The 18,109-nt window shown below is 50.2% G+C and overlaps 1 protein-coding gene across 2 annotated transcripts in view; it reads left to right on the plus strand.

The window, feature by feature from the left end:
* The first annotated feature begins 5,954 nt into the window (after positions 1-5,954).
* Positions 5,955-18,109, plus strand: part of CRB2 (crumbs cell polarity complex component 2) — a 33,646-nt gene continuing 21,491 nt past the window's right edge. For both annotated transcript variants that reach the window (XM_071574435.1, XM_071574434.1), the window contains exons 1-2: positions 5,955-6,055; positions 15,412-16,101. In XM_071574435.1, the coding sequence (XP_071430536.1) occupies positions 5,983-6,055; positions 15,412-16,101 (763 nt within the window). In that variant the 5' untranslated portion in view covers positions 5,955-5,982. The remainder of the gene's footprint in view (positions 6,056-15,411; positions 16,102-18,109) is intronic.

Below are 18,109 nucleotides of genomic sequence, written 5' to 3' on the forward strand. Positions count from 1 at the left end.
CATGTGACAAAGGGATGGTGATGGAAACACCAGAGTTCAGCATCTCAGCAGAAGGGTCTGCCCACATGGCAGTTTGTGCTGTGGTAATTAATCCCTGCCAGAGCCTCATCCCAGTGAGAGCAGACCCAGCAACTGTGCACACCCAGCTTAGGCAGGGCCATTTTTCTGGGGCTTCTGTGAGGTAGAAACAGTTGGGAGCTTCCTTCTGTGAAAGATTCTTAGATTCAAAGTTAACTTTGGAGGTGTTTGCTGCCCTCTGTCAGCGGCAATGTCTGTGCTAATGCTGGTGTGAAACACGAGTGTCTGAGCCCAAGGTGTTGTTGACAGGAGCTGGGCAGTGTCCCCAGCTCTGAGCCAGGACACTGAACATGGGACTATCCCTGTGCAGTTGTCCCTTGCCTTCATACTGACAAATGTGTCTGGTTGGTTACCTGGATTGGCTTTGGAGGTAATAGGAGTATACAGTGTTCATTAAGGTGCAAATGCACAGAAGGGAGTCCCACATCTTTGGCTTCTTGGAGAAAATGACTCATTCCCCAACATTTGGCACATTCGTGGGCTACATCACTTTTCCTTGCTGCATCTACTGTGGAGAGAATGTCCAGTTTTCCCAGAGGCCTCAGTAGGAGCAGCCTGTGTGTGTGAAGTCTGTGAGAGAAAGCAGAGGTTGCAGCTGGAAGGAAAATGAGGCAGAGCTTGTTGATTTATGCAGCATTCAAAGGTGCCATTTCCATGGCAGAGACAGATGTCAGACACAGGACTTTGGGGCTGCACTCAGCTTCAGAGCTCACAGCTCACATGGTGCAGCTGGATGTGTTTGTTTTTCAGGTCCAAAATTCCCCGTTCTCCCACCCCCGTGTTTGGTCTTCACAGGACACAACCTTTAATTAGGAGGTTGCTCTCAGCCGGGCTGTGCTGCAGGGCAGCCTCTCTCCCTCTGGCTGCCGGATCCTTTGGGGCTGGCTGAGCATTCAGCCCTTCCCCTGAAGCCTCCCAGGCGCCCTGGGCACAGCCTGGCTCCAGCGATGGGTTCCAGCAATGCAGACATTGCAGCAAACAGCTGCTCATTCAGCCTTTCCAAGCTGTTCTTGGCTGGTAGAGCAGAGAACTGCCCAGCGCTGCCCTCCAGTGGTCCCCGAGCTCACACTGAAAAGCAATATTTACAAACATGTTGGGTCATTTGGGATAAAACCAGCAAGAGGGCCCCTCTCAGTGTCTTCAAACACTCTCAGGTCCTGGCAGCGTGTTGGGCACATCCTTCCTGCTATAACGTTTTACTGCAGAGAATCTTGCTTGAGACCCTTTTCAGCTTCTTCCTGTAAGCTGATCAACATTCCCACCTTCCCATCTGTCAGAGAGGCCCTTGGAAGGGATTCCCCTCCCCAGGCAGCTGTAAGCAGGGGAGGAGGATCAAAGGGGCAGGGAGCTGACCTGCAGCACTCCAGCCGGGTCTCACACAGATCAAAGGGTACACCCATGGTCAGGGCCTGGCTCTGTGACTGCCCCCAGAGATAACTTGGCAGGAGTGTGGCTTCACCACAGCCTCATCTGTGTAGGGGTTTGTGTGCCCAGGAAGGCACAGGATCTGTGCATGCACTAGATATCCTCACTGAGGTCTTCACAATTTGCTCTTTTTTGGGATTACATGTGTAATCAAGGTCTCTGCACAAGCAGCCAATATTGCAGAGCAGAGGAGGTGATTTCAGGCAAACCTGTTTGAATTTAATCTTCTCAAATCCTAACCTTTGACCTCCCACAATCTGCAGATAAATGTGGGAATTGTCTGAGAAGCTGCTGGTGGCATGATGAAAGTTCTGCTAAGATGTCATTTCTCTGTGGAAGTGATTGTGTTTTGAGAGGACCTGGTGTAGTCCCCGTTTCTCAGTTAAGGCAGGAGGTTTTAGTCCCCATTGGAGCTGTTGGCTGATGTGTTGGCCTAAACCTACACCTGTGGGATACACGTGCTGTGTTCTGTCATAATCACACAGATACTCTCATGAACAGATGTTCATTCTGCCTCTGTCTGACTGGGCTGCTCACCCTCCTCTTCCTCAGCACTGCAATTTCATCTGAAATGGGTTATTGTCTCCAGGAGAGTGAGACTGTCAGAACTCTGCCCAGCCCTGACACTGCCCAGACAGGACCGCCCTGCTCAGCCTGGCCAGGCCAGTTGTTCATTGCCCTTTCCTGGGACAGCCCCTGTGCTCAGGATACTCATTTATCAGGCAGCATCATTCCCTTGCCAGCACTTCTGATTAGCAGTGATAGGAAACTAAATTTATTGTGTCTAAAAAGCGCAACTGGGATGTCTCAAGACTGGAAATTTTATGTGATTCAGCCAAGTTTTCATAACAACTTTGCAGTTTGAGTTCCAGCCCAGGCTCTCGGTCGGCTGCCCCGCCGGGGTGTGGCACAGCCCTGGCAGTGTCCCTGTGCTGCTGGCGGCGTTCGGAGTGTCCCGGCGCTCGGGGCCCGCAGTGCTGCAGGGACAGCAGTCTCTGTCCAGCGCTCCCGTCTCACCCGGGGCCGGTGCTGGCTTTGGCAGTGCAGAAGGGACATCTAGTGGTGGCCTGATGGCAGAGTGGGGACAGTGCGTGTTCAGGGCTTCGGGGAGCACAGCAAAGAGCCAATTCCGTGTTGGAGGCTGCACCTTGGGCAACCCTCAGGTGTTGTGTCACCAAACTGAATTTGAACTTTTCAGTTGACAGAGTTGCCCTGTGAATCTGGAGGCTTGAAATTCCAAACCCTGAAATTTTCAAAAACAGGCCTGGCACTTTCCAGCAGGGGTTGAGACCAGGATTGTGTACTGGAGCAGTCAGGTTTTGCACACAGCTTTTGCACAGAAGTGGAAGTTTTTTCTTTACCAACTTCCCAGGCCACTGTTAGTGTGGACTCCTTTGTGCATGGTTGTGCCCAGTGACCCTTGGGGGACAAAGCTGGGAATCCCCCCGTGATTTTGGTGCTGTTGACTTGCATTGCTCATTCCAGTGCAGCAGATCCGTGCCAGTGGTCCCGGAGCTGCCGGGAGGGAAGGGGAGGCTCCGTCCTGTGGGGCTGCCACAGAGCACACGTGACAGGAGCCAGCAATGCCTCTGTTCGTACCACTGATGTTTGCCTGCTTGTCACACGTCTCTGGTATCCATTCTGGAGTATTAGGATTATTGTAAGCCCTGTGTGAGAAAGATTGTGAAACTCCTGCACGTGTACATTGTTCTCTGAGTGAAAAGCACAGACTTGCTGAGGTACTTTTTGCTGCATGTTCCCTCTGAACTGTCTGTGGAAAGATGTACAGGATTGTTTTATGACAAGTGTACAAACAATTATAGAATGAGAAGACAGGAAGGTTCTCTTGAATACCCCAGACCTACTTTCTCCTTTTCCCCTTAATCCAGCTTGCCCACTGCTGCCCCATTTCCATGGCATGCATTTCCGGCTTGCAGGTTTCCTGCTCCGGGCTGAGAATAGAAGCCTCGCTGTTGTGCTGTCCTTAAGTCTCTGGTAATGAGTGTTACACCAGGAAAGCAGCTGTGTCCTTTGGCTCCAGTTTTAATACTATTTTAAAGAGCAGATTATGGTGACGTGGGGTGGCAGCGATGCAGAGGTGGCACAAACCATGACCAGTTTGGGGAAGGCTTTAGCAAGGATGACTAAGGACTTGGAGCTTATGCTTTAGACAAGAAATCCACCCAATTGTGCTCCTTTGGAAATGTAGTCAAGCCTAACAAATCAGGGTCTTAACAGAGGTGCATTAGGGTCCTTTAATTGGACTAAGCTGGTTAATACCCACACTGGCTTTTGTATGCACGGGGGTCCAGCACAGGAATGGTTTGCCATTTATGCTGGCAAAATCTCATAAATTTGAAACTGTGAATGTTGAAAGAATTCAATTCTAATATCATCACAGATAGACACTGGATTCAGGCATTTTGATTGTTATAAGGAAGCTGGATGTGTTTTGCTCTTCCCTGAGTCTGGCTGATGTGCCCCAAAGCAGGGCTCTGTCCAGGCTTTGGGATGTCCCAGGCCACAGGAACAGCAGAGCTGCACGAGGCCTCAGCTCAGTGGGAGGACCTCCACTTTCTGTGGAGGGAGTTTGCTACACTGGTGCTGTTTTATGAAGGCTGGGCATGTCCTTCAGGTAGCCATAGGAGCCATAAAGTACCATAGATGGTTGTGAAGTGTTGCACTGGTTGACTTCCAGCAGTGCCTGCCTTCAGCTGAGGAGCAGTGGTGGCCTGTTGAGTGTTAATTGTGCAGTGATTCATGTGTGTTTGCTGGGATTTGGAAAGGTGAGGTTTTGGGAGCATAATTCACACAGGTGAGGCAAAAATATTCTGAGCAGGAAAGTTCTGCACATGTCAGTATTTGGTTATGTCCTCTGACAGAAAAAGGTTAGTCTGAGGAGACAGAAATGAGTTCCAGATGGTCGTGGTAACTGGCAAGAAACTAATACTGAGGCTGCTGTTGAGAAAACAGACTGAAGACACCAGAGATGAAAGTGGGGGCAGGGTGGTCCAGATAAGGTTGATAACACATGATACATCATCTTTGGAACATTCCAAGGCAGCATAGTGAGATGAACCATTTGTTCCTGAACTGTTTGGGTGGTGAACAGGCTCTTGCTGGGGCTGTTCTGCTTTTGCACTGAAGGTAAAGCCCTGCAGTACCTCTCCTGTTTCCCTGCACACATCCCACCAGCCTCTGCTGCCCTGCAGGGATACAGGAGAATACAAATGGCTCAAGGGTTGCTCCTGTTTTCCTCCTGTGCAGCCCAGGTCTGACTGCATTAGTTCCTTGCTATCTTGCATATTTCTTGTTTAAAGTAGGAATCTGTCTGGTATCTTACCTGCCTTCTATTTTTAGCTGTCAGTGAAGGGTGAGGCAATGGACATAATTCTCATTACAGTTAGTTTAATCCAATTGTGATGTGGATTTAGAGGTACTTAGCAGGTCTCAGCAGAGCGTGGGCTCTGTCTCTTTCCAGTTACTCTCATAAAACAATGCTCACATATAACTCTTTCCACTTCTAAAACTAGACCCATGCATCCAAAGGTGGTGGTGTGATTTGGTGCCTGTGTTATGGAGATACTTCTGCTGATCTCTGGGACTGGTCCTTAGTTGGGAAGAGGGTTCCTGTACGTGTCATGAGTTCATCTGTGGGGTCACCCATCTCCTGATGAGACAGCAGTGCAGACTCCTGTGGGCTGAGACTGCTTTTTGGGGTTAGCAGAGTGCTTTTGTCCTGTTTCTCCTTGAATAAAGCAGCCTCTATCAGCAAACTGTCATCGATTCTCCCCTGGAATTTTTTTGTAAAATATGAGCTGATACAGGACCTGCATCTTCCCAACCACCTGTGTCCCAACAGCTCTGAGCTCCTGTCACAGCTACTGGTGACACACCAGGCGTGTTTTCTGCATTATACAAGAGCTGTTCAAAAAGCAGACAGAAAAAAGCTCCCAGACGACCCCAGGGCTCTTTCCCTGCAGCCCGTCCCGGTGCCCGTCCGTGCCCCGGGGGTGGCGGCACAGTCCGCTCCGCGCGATCCGGGCCGTGTTTTCGCGGCGCCCCCGCGCACGAGGGCGGCCCGGAGCGCCCGGACTCTGTCCACGGGCTCAGTGCTGGTCCCGGTGCGGGCAGTGCTGGTGCCAGTCCGGGCTCGGTGTTGGTCCCAGTGTGGGCAGTGCTGGTACCAGTGTGGACAGTGCTGGTGCCAGTCCGGGCTTAGTCCCGGCTTAGTGCTGATCCCAGTGCGGGGCAGTGCTCGTGCCAGTCCGGGCAGTGCTGGTCCCAGTTTGGTCTTAGTCCCGGCGCGGTGCTGGTCCCAGCTCAGCTCAGTGCTGGTCCCAGTCCCGGCTCGGTGCTGGTGCCAGTCCCGGCAGGGCATGGACCGCGGGCCCGCGATGTGGGCACAGGACGGCGCTGCTGGCGTCCAGCTCCTGTCTGTCCCCGGAGCGTCTCGGAACAGCCACCCTTAGACTTGTCATGGAATTGAAGAAAACGACCTCCAGGGCGTACAGTGCTGCTCTCCTGCTGCCACTTTTCCTCTTGTTTTGTGGTAAGTTTTTGTCTCCTGTGCCTCATTCTTACCCAGCTACCATGCAGGAACTTTGAATCAAATCTGTGAGCTGCCCTTGTATTGCAAAGGTTGCTGAACACATTCCCTCTTCCCTCTTAGACATTTGGAGCCTGAAAACTTTTCTCTGGAAGATAAACAGGCATTTCATTCTACATATGTTTTTTCCTTCTATTTATTTCTTGTCTCCTTTCATCTTTCTCCCTTTGCACACATATTTATATGTGCATTTATTCACAAGAGCTGAAGGTAATTAAGTATTCATGTAATTAAGTATTCAGCTATTATAGTTACCATTTTCTCCATTGGAAAGGTCTGAATTTTTTGGTTGTGCCCATCCAGAAGAAACACAGAGCTGTATTTCCATCCTCTGTGGTCTAGAAATACATCTGGGCACAAGAGGAGTGTGCCCAGGGGAGTGAACTGCCAGATACATCTGGGGCAAAGCCTGGGGGGAGATGACAGCACATGGGTGTTCCCATGTAGAAAGTTTGAAGAGAGCAGATCTGTCCTCAAAGTGCAAGTAGTGATGAGGTAACAAAACAGTTTATCACACTGGTGGGATGTTGCTTTGGTTTGGTTTGTTTTTTCCAGATTGGAAACTTATTTTATAGTCAAAGAATATACCTGAGTATAGTGGGATTATTCAGGTTCCCCAGAACACATCTTTGGGCTCCAATCTCACTCTGGTGTACAATTTCTTATGCACCCTGAAAAGGAGAGTCTCTTTCTTCTGGAAGGGGTGCCTGGAGGTCTGCTGGGCCTCGACATCTGTTTTAGTCATCTGGGGATTATAAGGTCACGTCAGGTCCAGCCTTTTACTGGAAAGTGTAATTGGGGTTGAACTGGTCTCCTTGTCCTGTCCTCGGCACTGCCAGGCAGGTCCCTGTGCTGCCCTGTCCGAGTCTGGGTTGGTTTCCACTGAGGCAGGACAGGGATGGTCCATGCCATGAAAGAGTGCAGGTAAACTGTGGAGAACACCCACAAAATACAGTCAGGTCATACACTACACCTTTTGTCTTGGTATCTGCTGAATACAGCACTTGGCATTCTCCTGCTTTAGTGGATGATGGTTTTGTCCTTTTTGGGAGTTTGAGAAAGTTTTCAGCTTTTCCTTTGATTCTCCAACAGTCTTTTTTTTCCTTCTGAAGCCTTTCAAGATTTCCTTTGCTCTGCCCACCTCAAACTAAGACTATGAAAGTCAAAATATGTTGTGATTTTTGTCTGATTTCTTTTTCTTTCTCTTCTTTGTACCAGCTTCTTTGTCTGGTGTGTTTGCTCCAAGTGCCTGGAATTCCTCTGGCCACAGGGAAGCAGCAGGACTGTCTTTTGTATCTCGTCACCATAGCTACTGGTTTGGAGTGTGGAGCAATTGTGGTGGCTTTGCTGAGCAGAAGCGGGCCCGCTGCTCGGGGTGTGGCTGCGGGGGACCTGCTGTGGCCGGGGCTTTGTGCTCTGGGCCCCCTGCACTGATGGCTCTGCGCTCCCGGGGACAGCTCTGCCCTGGAACGGGGAGAATGTGGCTTTCCTTTGGAGGGCAGGTGGATGCCCCATCCGGCTGGGCCAGCAGAGCTCAAGGGGAGGGGTCATTTTAACAGTCCTTCCTATTTTGCAAGGGGAGTTCTGCCAGATTTTAACTGGAGTCAGTGGTGGTGTTTATATAGCACTTGTAGGTTTTTAAGGCCATAAAGAGAGGTCTTTTCTTGCTCTTGTAAACCATATCACTATTTTTTAAATTTTCTGATTGACTGAGTCTAAATGTCCTTGAAGCAGAGAGGGGCTCATTTACTTGTTCAGAATTTCTGAGGCCATTCTGAGTGTCCAGCTGGCCTGTTGCAGCCGTGTCATGCAGCCACCCTGCAGCTCCACCCCAGCTCAGGGGGTTCACAAAGCCCCAGAGGGGCCGCGGTGCCGGCTCTGCCGGTGACTCCACTCCCACTGCTGCTGTCTGCAGTAACTGCTCCCAGCTAATGTGTTGTCTTTAAAGGAAATTCTGCAGGGCAGAAGGAGTGTCACCTCAGTTGTTCCCACCACTCCAGCCATCTCGAATACCTTTGGCCTGAAGATGCTTTGGATGACTGGAGGGAGAGCAGGAGCAGACAAACCTTTTTTCCCAGCAGTTTGCTATCAGCTCTAGTGCCAGCTCTTGAGATTAGCTCAGCACAGCACAGTTTCAGGTTTACTTCAAAACCTGGAGACAAACAAACCCAGTCTTCCCAGCTGTTGTGGTGATTGTCAATGTATTTAAATAAGATTTGGAAATTAAAGCCTGTGACTCAGTCTGGTTAACTGAATACACAAGAAAGTCCCTGTCCCAGTGTTTGATCTGTGGAAATGGCTGAGAGATCAGAGAATGTGTGAAACATGAAGGTCAGCTTGGAGGAGTGTTTATTAAGGGAAAATATTGGGATGTCCTGGGCACAGAAGATCAAAGAGTTACTGTGGCAATATATTCAATGCTGTCATAAACCAGGGATTTATGGGTCCTGTCCTTGTCCCAGTTGTAGAAGCACCATAATGGGAGTTACACCTCCCAGCTTGCATTAGGACAGTGGGCAGATACTGAACACGAGCTGGCTGGCTTTGGGTTCTGTGTTAACAGTGAGTTCAATTCCCTGAAGTGGTATTTCTGGTTAATGCTGTTAATGCCTCGGGCCCTGATGTTGGCACTGCTGTCCCTGTGGATTCCTGCCCTCTGTTTGGCACCTGCCAGCAATTCACTGGGCAGCTGTGTGGGAGAGAGGCAGGAGGCAGCACCCTCCTGCTTTGAGGGGGTAAATATTCTGCCCTTTACAAGTCTAGGTCTAGGCCTTCATAAATTCTATATAGTATTTTACACCAGTAGACTGGGTACACATGGCTGGCATGAAAAAAACTCTTGTCACACCAAAAACCTCGTGTACAAATGTGGTCTGGAATTTGTTGTTCTCCAGTAACAAAGAAAACCAACATGAGAAGCAGTCTGGGAAGTGATGAGTGCACAATATCTGTCTAGAACTGTGTGCAGAGACGTCACAAGAGGTCATCAAATGAGTATCCAGAGTTGGCTGAGATACTGGGCTTGTGTGTTTAATCTACCAGAACTCTACAGGAGTCATCAAAGCCATGAATAGTAAGGCTCTCTTTTTTTAAAGTGACTTTTCTAAAAGACACTCTTGGCATTGCTGGATTCCTGGCAACCTGGCAGGCCATTTATTCAGTATTGTCTTAGAGGCCGTGCCTGCTGATTGCCAGCATTGCTTCAGGATTAGCTAATCTTTGTTTTCAGAGTTTGGGCTGTTTTGGTCGTAGTGCCACCTGTATCTTCACATAAATTGTCAGATCTGCTAAGCTGATTACCTGAGATGGTAATGATTATGTTTAGCTTCAACCCCCAGTATTGTTTCTCCCTGTAAAAAAGAAATAAATGGGCAGGAAGAACTTGGCTCTGGGCCCCACAGTCACTGAGTTACTCCAGGAGCTGCCGAGGGCTGGGGATGGTGGGAAGCTGCTGCAGCTTTGGGGCTCAGTGGCTGTGATCAAACACTGGTATTTTGGAAAGCTTCCCAAGCCCACATCCCATTTTCTGAGGCTGGAAGAAACGCTGCTGTTAAAGCAGCTGTCACAAGTGCCCACTGCTGTTAACCAGGACAGGGAATGCAGGTTATGGGATGTTTTAGGGTAGATGAAATAGCAGTTATCAGCAGTCTCAGAGAGTCACAGGGCCTCGTTTTCTGATGCTGGTGTTACTCAGAGCAGGTGCTTTGCTCAGGTCTGGGAAGAATGGTTTAATCTCTGTGTGTCAAGAAGGAAATGAGGCTTGTAAAGCCCTAGGGATGTGTAAAGCCACCCGAGGAGGCCTGGTACCCTCCCTGGACAGGTACATGGAAGGGGCTTCCCAAAGAAGGATTTGATTTTATCCTGCCATCCCCTTCCATAGCTGTCCTTCCAAGCTGAGGAAGAGTGAGGATAGAGAGGGTGAGCTGGGAAGTCCCTTGTCAGGCCTGTGCACTTTTCCTTCCTAGTTTTATCCTGGGAACAGGCCCAAGTGTGAACCCTTTCACTAATCCTTTACACTGACCAGGATAGGGAAAGATCAGCAGAGGTCAGCAGGGATTTACTAATATAAGCACATGCCTTCCTGTTGTCATGGAGACCCAACTCTCTCCATTCCTTTCTTCAGAGTTCATTTAGTAGTTGTGTTACTCTGAATCCCCTCTGGTGAAGGGGTTCCTTTGCTCTGAACCCTCTGGTGAGGGGGATCTCTTTGCTCTGAATCTCCTCTAGTGAGGGGGATCCCTTTGCTCTGAACCCCCTCTGCTGGAGGGGATCCCTTTGCTCTGAGTCCCCTCTGGTGAAAGGGATCCCTTTGCTCTGAACCCCCTCTACTGGAGGGGATCCCTTTGCTCTGAATCTCCTCTGGTGAAGGGGATCCCTTTGCTCTGAACCCCCTCTGCTGGAGGGGATCCCTTTGCTCTGAGTCCCCTCTGGTGAAAGGGATCCCTTTGCTCTGAACCCTCTCTGGTGAGGGGGATCCCTTTGCTCTGAGTCCCCTCTGGTGAAAGGGATCCCTTTGTCCCTTGGCCTCGGGATGTTTCTGCAGCAGGAGAAGTGCTGGGTGGGCAGCAAGAGCACAGCCTGACTGGGAGAGCTGCACCAGGCAGGGCTCTGAGCAATGCCAGTCCTGGGGATCGTGGAGCTCAGCTGGGACCTGTGCTGGGTCCTGTGCTGGGACCTGTGCTGCTCTGGCCATCCTGCTGCTCTCACCTCCTGGCCATAAATTAGTGAGTGTAGTGAGTAGGGCAGGTGAGATCCACCATAAGGAAGCCTCTTTCTACTCAAAGTGGGTCTGTCTTGCCCAAGCTCACCCTCAGTTTGTGCTGGGCCAGGAAATAAAACTCCGGCACGCTGACTCTTCTGGGAGCTGTGTCTGTGACTCCAAGCACTTTGCAGAGACACTGCAGAGATGATGGTCCAGTTTTGCTTTGCACCCAGTGCAGAGCCTGTTCTTGACCAGGTATTCCGAGGTGGGGATTTTCTGGAGGAACCTCTTGCCTCTGCTTTCATTTTTTTCTGTCCTTCAGTACAAAGGAAACAAGGTAATCTCTGAGTTGATAACCCCAATGCTGCCACTTCCCTGTTGGAATTTTAAGTGACCATTAAGACACCTCTAAGGTAGTTATCAGAGCAGCCTGAGCAGCTTCCACGAGGTCAGGTGTGTCCCAGCTTGAGGGCATCTGTCCTGTGTGAGAGTTACCCAAGACTTTGAAAAACAGCCTCGTGGAAAGCAAACCCCCAAACAGAAGCCAGGGAGCAACACTAAAGCAGCATCTCAGGCAGTGAAGTAACTGCCCAACTTCTCATTAATTTCTGATTTCTCTTTTTGTGGTCAGAAAACTCGCTGTAGCCACTGCCCTTTGATACGATCACACAGTGAAGGAATAGAGATTATTGAAGTCAGTTATTAAAACAGAGCCTGGGAATGCAGCTTGTTTGCCTTAAAGTGCTACAAAAGGTCACAAACCTCATCGTTTAGGAAAATCTTTGTCAGCTACCTTTAAAGTGTAAAACCAGACCTGTCCTGGCAGAGCTCAGTGAATGCTTTATATGGGACTCTGGTGCCCTTTGAAGTTCCTCCTAATCCACCCCTAAATGCCTGGAACACGTTCTTCAAAGAAGCTGTAGCCTCCTCCAGTTTCATTTCAGAGTAGGGTTGCAGGATGGTATGAGTGTAATATACTTTTAATGGGTTTTCTTTTCCCTTACAAACATCACTAATTCATATTTTTCCTGTGAAACACAGTGGAAAATTCCTGGATGTCTTTGTTAATCCAGAAACAACTGACTTTGTGGAAAACTGTAAACTCTTGTCATTCAGTGATTTCTTTGCCTTCGTTTTCACTGTGTTCATGAAGCAGCATAGTCTGAACTACATGTTTTTGTGGTTCTTATACTGTGCAGCAGGAAAAGCTAATTTATTCAATTTTCCTGTTAGCATTTGGTGCATAGTCATGTGCTGTTTGCATTTGTACAATAATCTATTCCAAATTTGAGAGACACTGTTGTATGTCCTTGGACTGCTGGTTGAAAATAACGAAATCAGAGCTAAGAACATCATCTGTGCTCTTTCTCAAGCCACAAGTTCAGTAGTGTTGGGGTTAGAATACATTCACACAGGGACATGTTTTGTCCTGGGGAAATACCCCATATTGGTCCAGGTGTGCTGGGTACAGGGGAGTGTGTGATCCAGTCTTGGAGTTAGTGCTGTTGATGCACCTGAAACCTCGTCTGACTCAGTCAAATGAGGAAATTTTCTGCCAGCTGCAGTTCACAGAATAATTTGAAGTTGCTTAGATGTGTTTCATATCTGATGATTTACACTTCAACCTCCCCAGCCTGCTCCCTGCACGCCCTCTGAGCAGAGTTTGTTACTTCAGGATATCTGCTCACAGAAAGGATCATTTTCCCCAAAATGAGGTCCTGCTGAAGTAAGTGGTTAAGCACTGCTACTGTTCCTGGTCACAGTGAGTTTGGAGGAGACTGGAGTTCTCCCTGTTCCGCCATGGAAAGGTGAGCTAAGAAGGTCTTTTGATTCCTAGTGCAGTGCTGGGTCTGTGTGTGTGATGTGGGGCTGGAGATCCATCACCAAACCCCTCTGAATGGACAGGCACCCCTGAGTGCTGCAGGTTCCTGAGCATTGCAGGCATGCACGGACCGAACCAGAGAAGGTACAAGGAGTTTGCTGTGAGAGAACTTCGGAAAAGGCAGGGAATAGCGAAGGGATTTGATGTTTATCTGTATTTGCAAGAGAAGGCCATGCCTGAGGCTTTGCAGTGGCTCAGCCTCCCACCCCAGCAGTGCCTGGTGGTGCTGTGAGTGGGAATTCTGTGCAGGTGGATGTGCTGCAAGTGCACCGGAGTGGGCTCCTTTTTTGTCCCAGCCGTGCTCCTGCCCACCGGAAAGGGCAGGCGGGGGCCGGTTACTCATTAAGCCCACAAAGGCTCGTATCTCCTGCCTAGTAAAGCTCTTTTGCGAATAGTTTCCTGGGCTTCCACTCTAATTGCCCCCGAGATTCCAGGCAGATTCCGTCACCCTTGTTTTCTGCCTGACTGGGAATGTGAGAATAAAAGGGTTGATGGCAGAATAATGGGATTGCTGGACAGTGCATTGCTCAGCAGCTCTCCCCAGCATCACATGAGAGGGCAGGGGAGGGGTGGGCCATAGAGGTGATGCTGGGAAGAGAAAAGGCTGCCTAAATCCCCGAGCACCCTCCCTCCCCCGCCAGCACGGCCTCTTAAAAGAAAACTTAGAAACTCTACAGTCTCTTGGTGGGAGGAATCTGGGGGAGGTCAGGGCAGGGGCAGAGCTTTTGTAAACCGAGGGCTCCTATAAATCCCTTTCAGGCCCTGAAGTGGTGCCTCCACCCTCAGGTACAAAGAGGCCGAGAAGCTGATGGAGCAGAGTTGATAGAAAGCCACTGAGTAACTCCTGGGGGTGCAGGAGATGCACCAGAGCAAGGCAGACGTGACCAAAACTGGGCGAGGATAACGATGGCATCAGTGAGAGAATGGGGAGGGTCAGCTGAGGAGCCAGGCTGTGGGGAGTGATCCTGGCAGGTCCTTGGCGTGGAGCATGGCATGGGAAACAACATTCCTCAGGGAGCAGTGCCGCGGCGGGGGTAGCTGGGCGTGCTGTGGGGTACCTGCGGCTCTGGGGGCTCCCAGACATCGAGCCCGGCACTGCCCGGGCCGCGGCTCACAGAGAGGGCAGCAGGAGAGGCGAGAGCTGCACTGAGGCTCCTGGAGGTGGCGTGGCTTCCAGCGCCAGGACTGGCAGGATTGTCTCACCAGGAGCACCAGCAGTTTCTCAGGTTCCATTTGCTCCTGCGTGAGCTTTATCTCTGCTTTGAGGCCGTTTTTCATAGGCGTTTTCCAAACATCTGCTATTTGGCTGTTTGCAGAGTTCCTTCCAAGTGTGGATGTTTTATAACACTTATTCAGGATCAGGCTGGGATATCTCTGCCTCCCGGCTTCTCTCTCATTTATCCTGGCACTGAGCAGAACGAAACCCTCTGATCTCAGAAAGCTGAGAGGGGATGTGCTAATGACTGCTGCCTTTGTGGAGGGAGAAGTGCTCTGTTTGCCCTGCCTTTGTCCCTTTATACTATTTTCGGTTGGTTTTTGTCTTGCAAAGTGCCTTAATTGTGTCACTGAGTCCAGGACATATATCCTAATTCTAATGTCATGGCCACTGTCCCCTGTCCTCTGGGCTGTCCTGCCTTTTGGCCAATCTAAATTTCACAAAGTGAATTTAGAATTTCTTTCAGGAAGGAAATGAGGGTTCCTCATATTCTTCCATTATGCTCCACTGAGAAATACCTACATTAAACACTTTCTTGGTTTTGTTTTCTTTTTCATGTATCCTGTATAATCTCACTTATATGAACTAAGTTTGCAGTTCAGTGGGCATGTCCCATCGCATTTCTGGATGGTGGAGTTGCTTAATGGGGCAAGAGCCTTTTAAACACTCCCATTGTGGGGACAGCAGGGCATTGTGGCTCGGTGTGAATTAACTGATCACATCCAAATGCTCCCAGATTTAGGGGACTGGTCTCTGCATTACTTCCTGTCATCAGCGTGGTGTTCTGGCTGGGCAGGTACTCAGTGTTTGAATCTAAAATGCCATCAGTGAATCTCATCAGTCTCTGCTGTAACACCTAAAGAGATCCTGCTGTGTGGATTTACATGTCTGACATGGGGAGAGGGTGAGGGCCAGTGGTTATCAAACAGCTTGATGTAATCAGAGACTGTGTGTAATGTGTCCCTTTGGAGTTTGGGGTGGATTATTTATGGGAGCACCTTCAAATCGCTGGTGGATTAGCTGAATAAAAATTGTAACCTGAGAAGGAGCAGCTGGGACATTGAGAGCCACAGCCAACCCCTCAGCCCATCCTGCCTCTCCAGGTTTCCAAGCACAAGTGCTGTGCCCTGCCAGTGACAGGGGTCATGGAATTTTACACGAAGTTAATCTTGTGAATGGATTTGAGGTGATGTGTGTCACTGCTCTCAAAGTGACTCATGGATGAATAAGCACAAGTGAAATGGTTTGTGTCTCCTAAAAGAACAGGTACCTAGTCACACAACTTGGCAAGAAATTCCTCACTGCCACCATATGAGGGCCTGTTGTCCTCTTTAGAGTAAATGTTTGATTGTCCAGTATCCTTCTTGGCTCGTGGCTAGAACAGCCCCTTGGAGTGTGCAGTTCAGGTGGGCAGTCTCTGAGTTGCACGTGGTGATCAGCAGAACTTTCTTCTTTAGAGCTACAAATATTGACGGACAAAAGGTCTCTTTTCTCAACAGGAACTTCATACTCTGAAAATGGCAGTGGCTGTTCCTCCTCCCCCTGTGAGAATGGTGGGAGCTGTCAGGACCTGGAGGTGGGTTACCAGTGCACGTGCCCCGTGGAGCCGGTGGCCTACACGGGCAGGAACTGTGAACTGCTCTACGACGCTTGCTCTGCCCATGACTGCCCTGCCCACATGGCCTGCACCGCGACTGCGGGGCTGCTGGAGTACGAGTGTGTCTGTGAGCCCGGCCCTGCCTGTGGCGGCATTGACGAGTGTGAGAGCAGCCCCTGCACTGACCCCCGGCTGGAGTGTGTGGACAGCGAGAGCGGGTTCAGCTGCCGGTGCCAGCCGGGGCCGGGCGGAGGGCACTGCCAGCTGGAGGGCTCCGACTGTGCCAGCCAGCCCTGCCTCAACAACGGCACGTGTGTCCCGGCCCCGGGGGGCTACTCCTGCCTCTGCCAGCCCGGCTTCACCGGGGCCACCTGCGGCCACGACATCGACGAGTGCGCGTCGGGCCCGTGCCGGAACGGCGCGATCTGCCGGGACCGGCCCGGCGAGTACAGCTGCTTCTGTGTGCCCGGCTACCAGGGCTACCACTGCGAGATCGACATCGACGAGTGCGCGTCCCGGCCCTGCCGCAACAACGCCACCTGCCTCAACCACATGGACCACTACGAGTGCCGCTGCCAGCCCGGGTACACCGGTACGGCCCGGGTGGGGACGGGGCACTGGGGCTGGGCATGAACTGCCCGGTATGGGGCACAGGGACTGCGCATGGACTGCCCAGGGATGGGGACAGGGCACAGGGACGGGGGCATGGACTGCCCAGGGCTGGGCATGGGGCACAGGGACTGAGCATGGCAGAGGGACTGACAGGGCACAGGAACTGGGCATTGACCGCCCAGGGATGGGGGGCACCCACTGACTGCCTGGGCTTGGGGGAGGGGGTACAGGGACTGCTCATGGACGGCCAGGGTGCTGGGGAACATCTCCCTGCTCCTGCAGTTCCACAGTGGGCCTCCTGCTGAGGTGTCCTGGTGTTGGTAACTGCCTGAGACATGGTTGTTGAGCTGTGAGAATCATCTCTGCTGCACAGCTTGTATTTCTGGGGTGTTTGGTGCTGTGTGAAAAGCAAAGCAGTGTGTTGTTTGTTGTTGTGGCTTCCAGGCAGTACTCGAGGCTTTGATTTCCTTGGATGATGTGGATGTGAGAGACACGAATCCAAGGGTGGACTGTCTGAGACTTGAGTACTAGATACAAAGTAGTTGTGGTTAGTTCTCAGAATGAAATTAAGGGAGATATGTATAAAAAGAGATTTATTATCAGGAAGTGGATATTAGTCTTTCCAAGTATAACTTATCTCTGCCTACCTGGCCTCTAGCTCTTCGTCCTGTCCAGCAGGAGTTTTCTGAGGGAAGTAGTTGGTTTTTTTTGAAGAAGTGACTTTTAGTTGGAGATTTCCAGTTCTTTCATGCTTGGCAAATGTTTATTTGGCACATGACACAAGTATCTCTGTTTTGTGCATCTGTGCTGCTGGTGGCTCAGAGAGGAATCCACACCTGGGAGTTGTCTGTGAGGGAGGCAGGGGGCTCTCCTTGCCCCAGCCCTGCTTATCGCCGTGGGAGGGGCTGGAATGTGCCCACTCCGCCTGGTACCACCTCGCACATGAACTTTCTCAGCCTTCCTCCCCTTCAGGCTGAAGTGTTTAAGGAGTGGGGTTGCTGTGAAGGAATGCTGCTGATTACCAGGAATGAGGAGAAGTTACAACATCCAGAATTCAGTCCCTGGTGCTGACTCACTCTGATAAAAATGGACAGAGATGAAGGAGTAAAAAGGCAGAATTTCTGTGTGGGCCTGAAGGTTACTGGTGATTCTGAGTATCAAGTATAATTCTGTCTTTGCAAATCAGTTTCTTTTTATAACTTTATGCTGAATCCTCAGTTCAGGCTCGTGGGATTCCCCTGCCAGGGAAGTGATAAAATGACCCAGGCAGCTGGAGGAGCTTGTTGTGCTCCAAATTGTTCTGATGTGATTTAGTTCTTCATCCAGAAGTTCCAGCACCACTGTCTGGCAAGACCAGGTTGTTTCCTGGTGCTTCAGCTGGCATTTGGGTGAAGGCAGTTTGGTGTGGGTGTTGAGGGGGTTGAAGCAGCAGATTAGGGGGCCCACATTCCACCAGGATTAGGATGGCCATGTCCACTCTGTGGGAAGCCTTTGCCAAGAAGGGCAGATTAGATGGATTGGCAGGTAATGAGGAAGGTTTGGGGGTGATGCCAGGCCACGGGCAGCTCAGGGGTGGAACACAGTATGATGAGATATCAAAACAGGTGTCATAAACCTTGTAAGAGCTGTGTGCAAGATCAAGATATGATGGCTTAGGAAATGGATGTTATTTGGGAAGTGCTGGTTGATTGGTTGCTTCAGCAAACCTGAATGAGAGACTAAAGCTTTGCAAATACTGGGAACTAGTTATAGTTTTGATAGAAGACTAAAGTCCAAAAGTCTAGACAAAATAATTTTGTCTGCAGGTAAAAATTAAAGGTCCTTAATCTGTAAGAATCACATACTGTTTGTACTATTTGTGAGCTCTTAAATATTCTGTGTTAAAATCAGAACAGATCTCTCTGGTAGCCAGCTGAGGTTCATAACATGGCTCTTGTGATTCCATCTCAGAATTCCAGGCAACACAGATACACTTTTCTAGATTTGTA

This window comes from Pithys albifrons, chromosome 20 (genome assembly GCF_047495875.1).
Source record: "Pithys albifrons albifrons isolate INPA30051 chromosome 20, PitAlb_v1, whole genome shotgun sequence".
Classification (NCBI taxonomy): domain Eukaryota; kingdom Metazoa; phylum Chordata; class Aves; order Passeriformes; family Thamnophilidae; genus Pithys; species Pithys albifrons.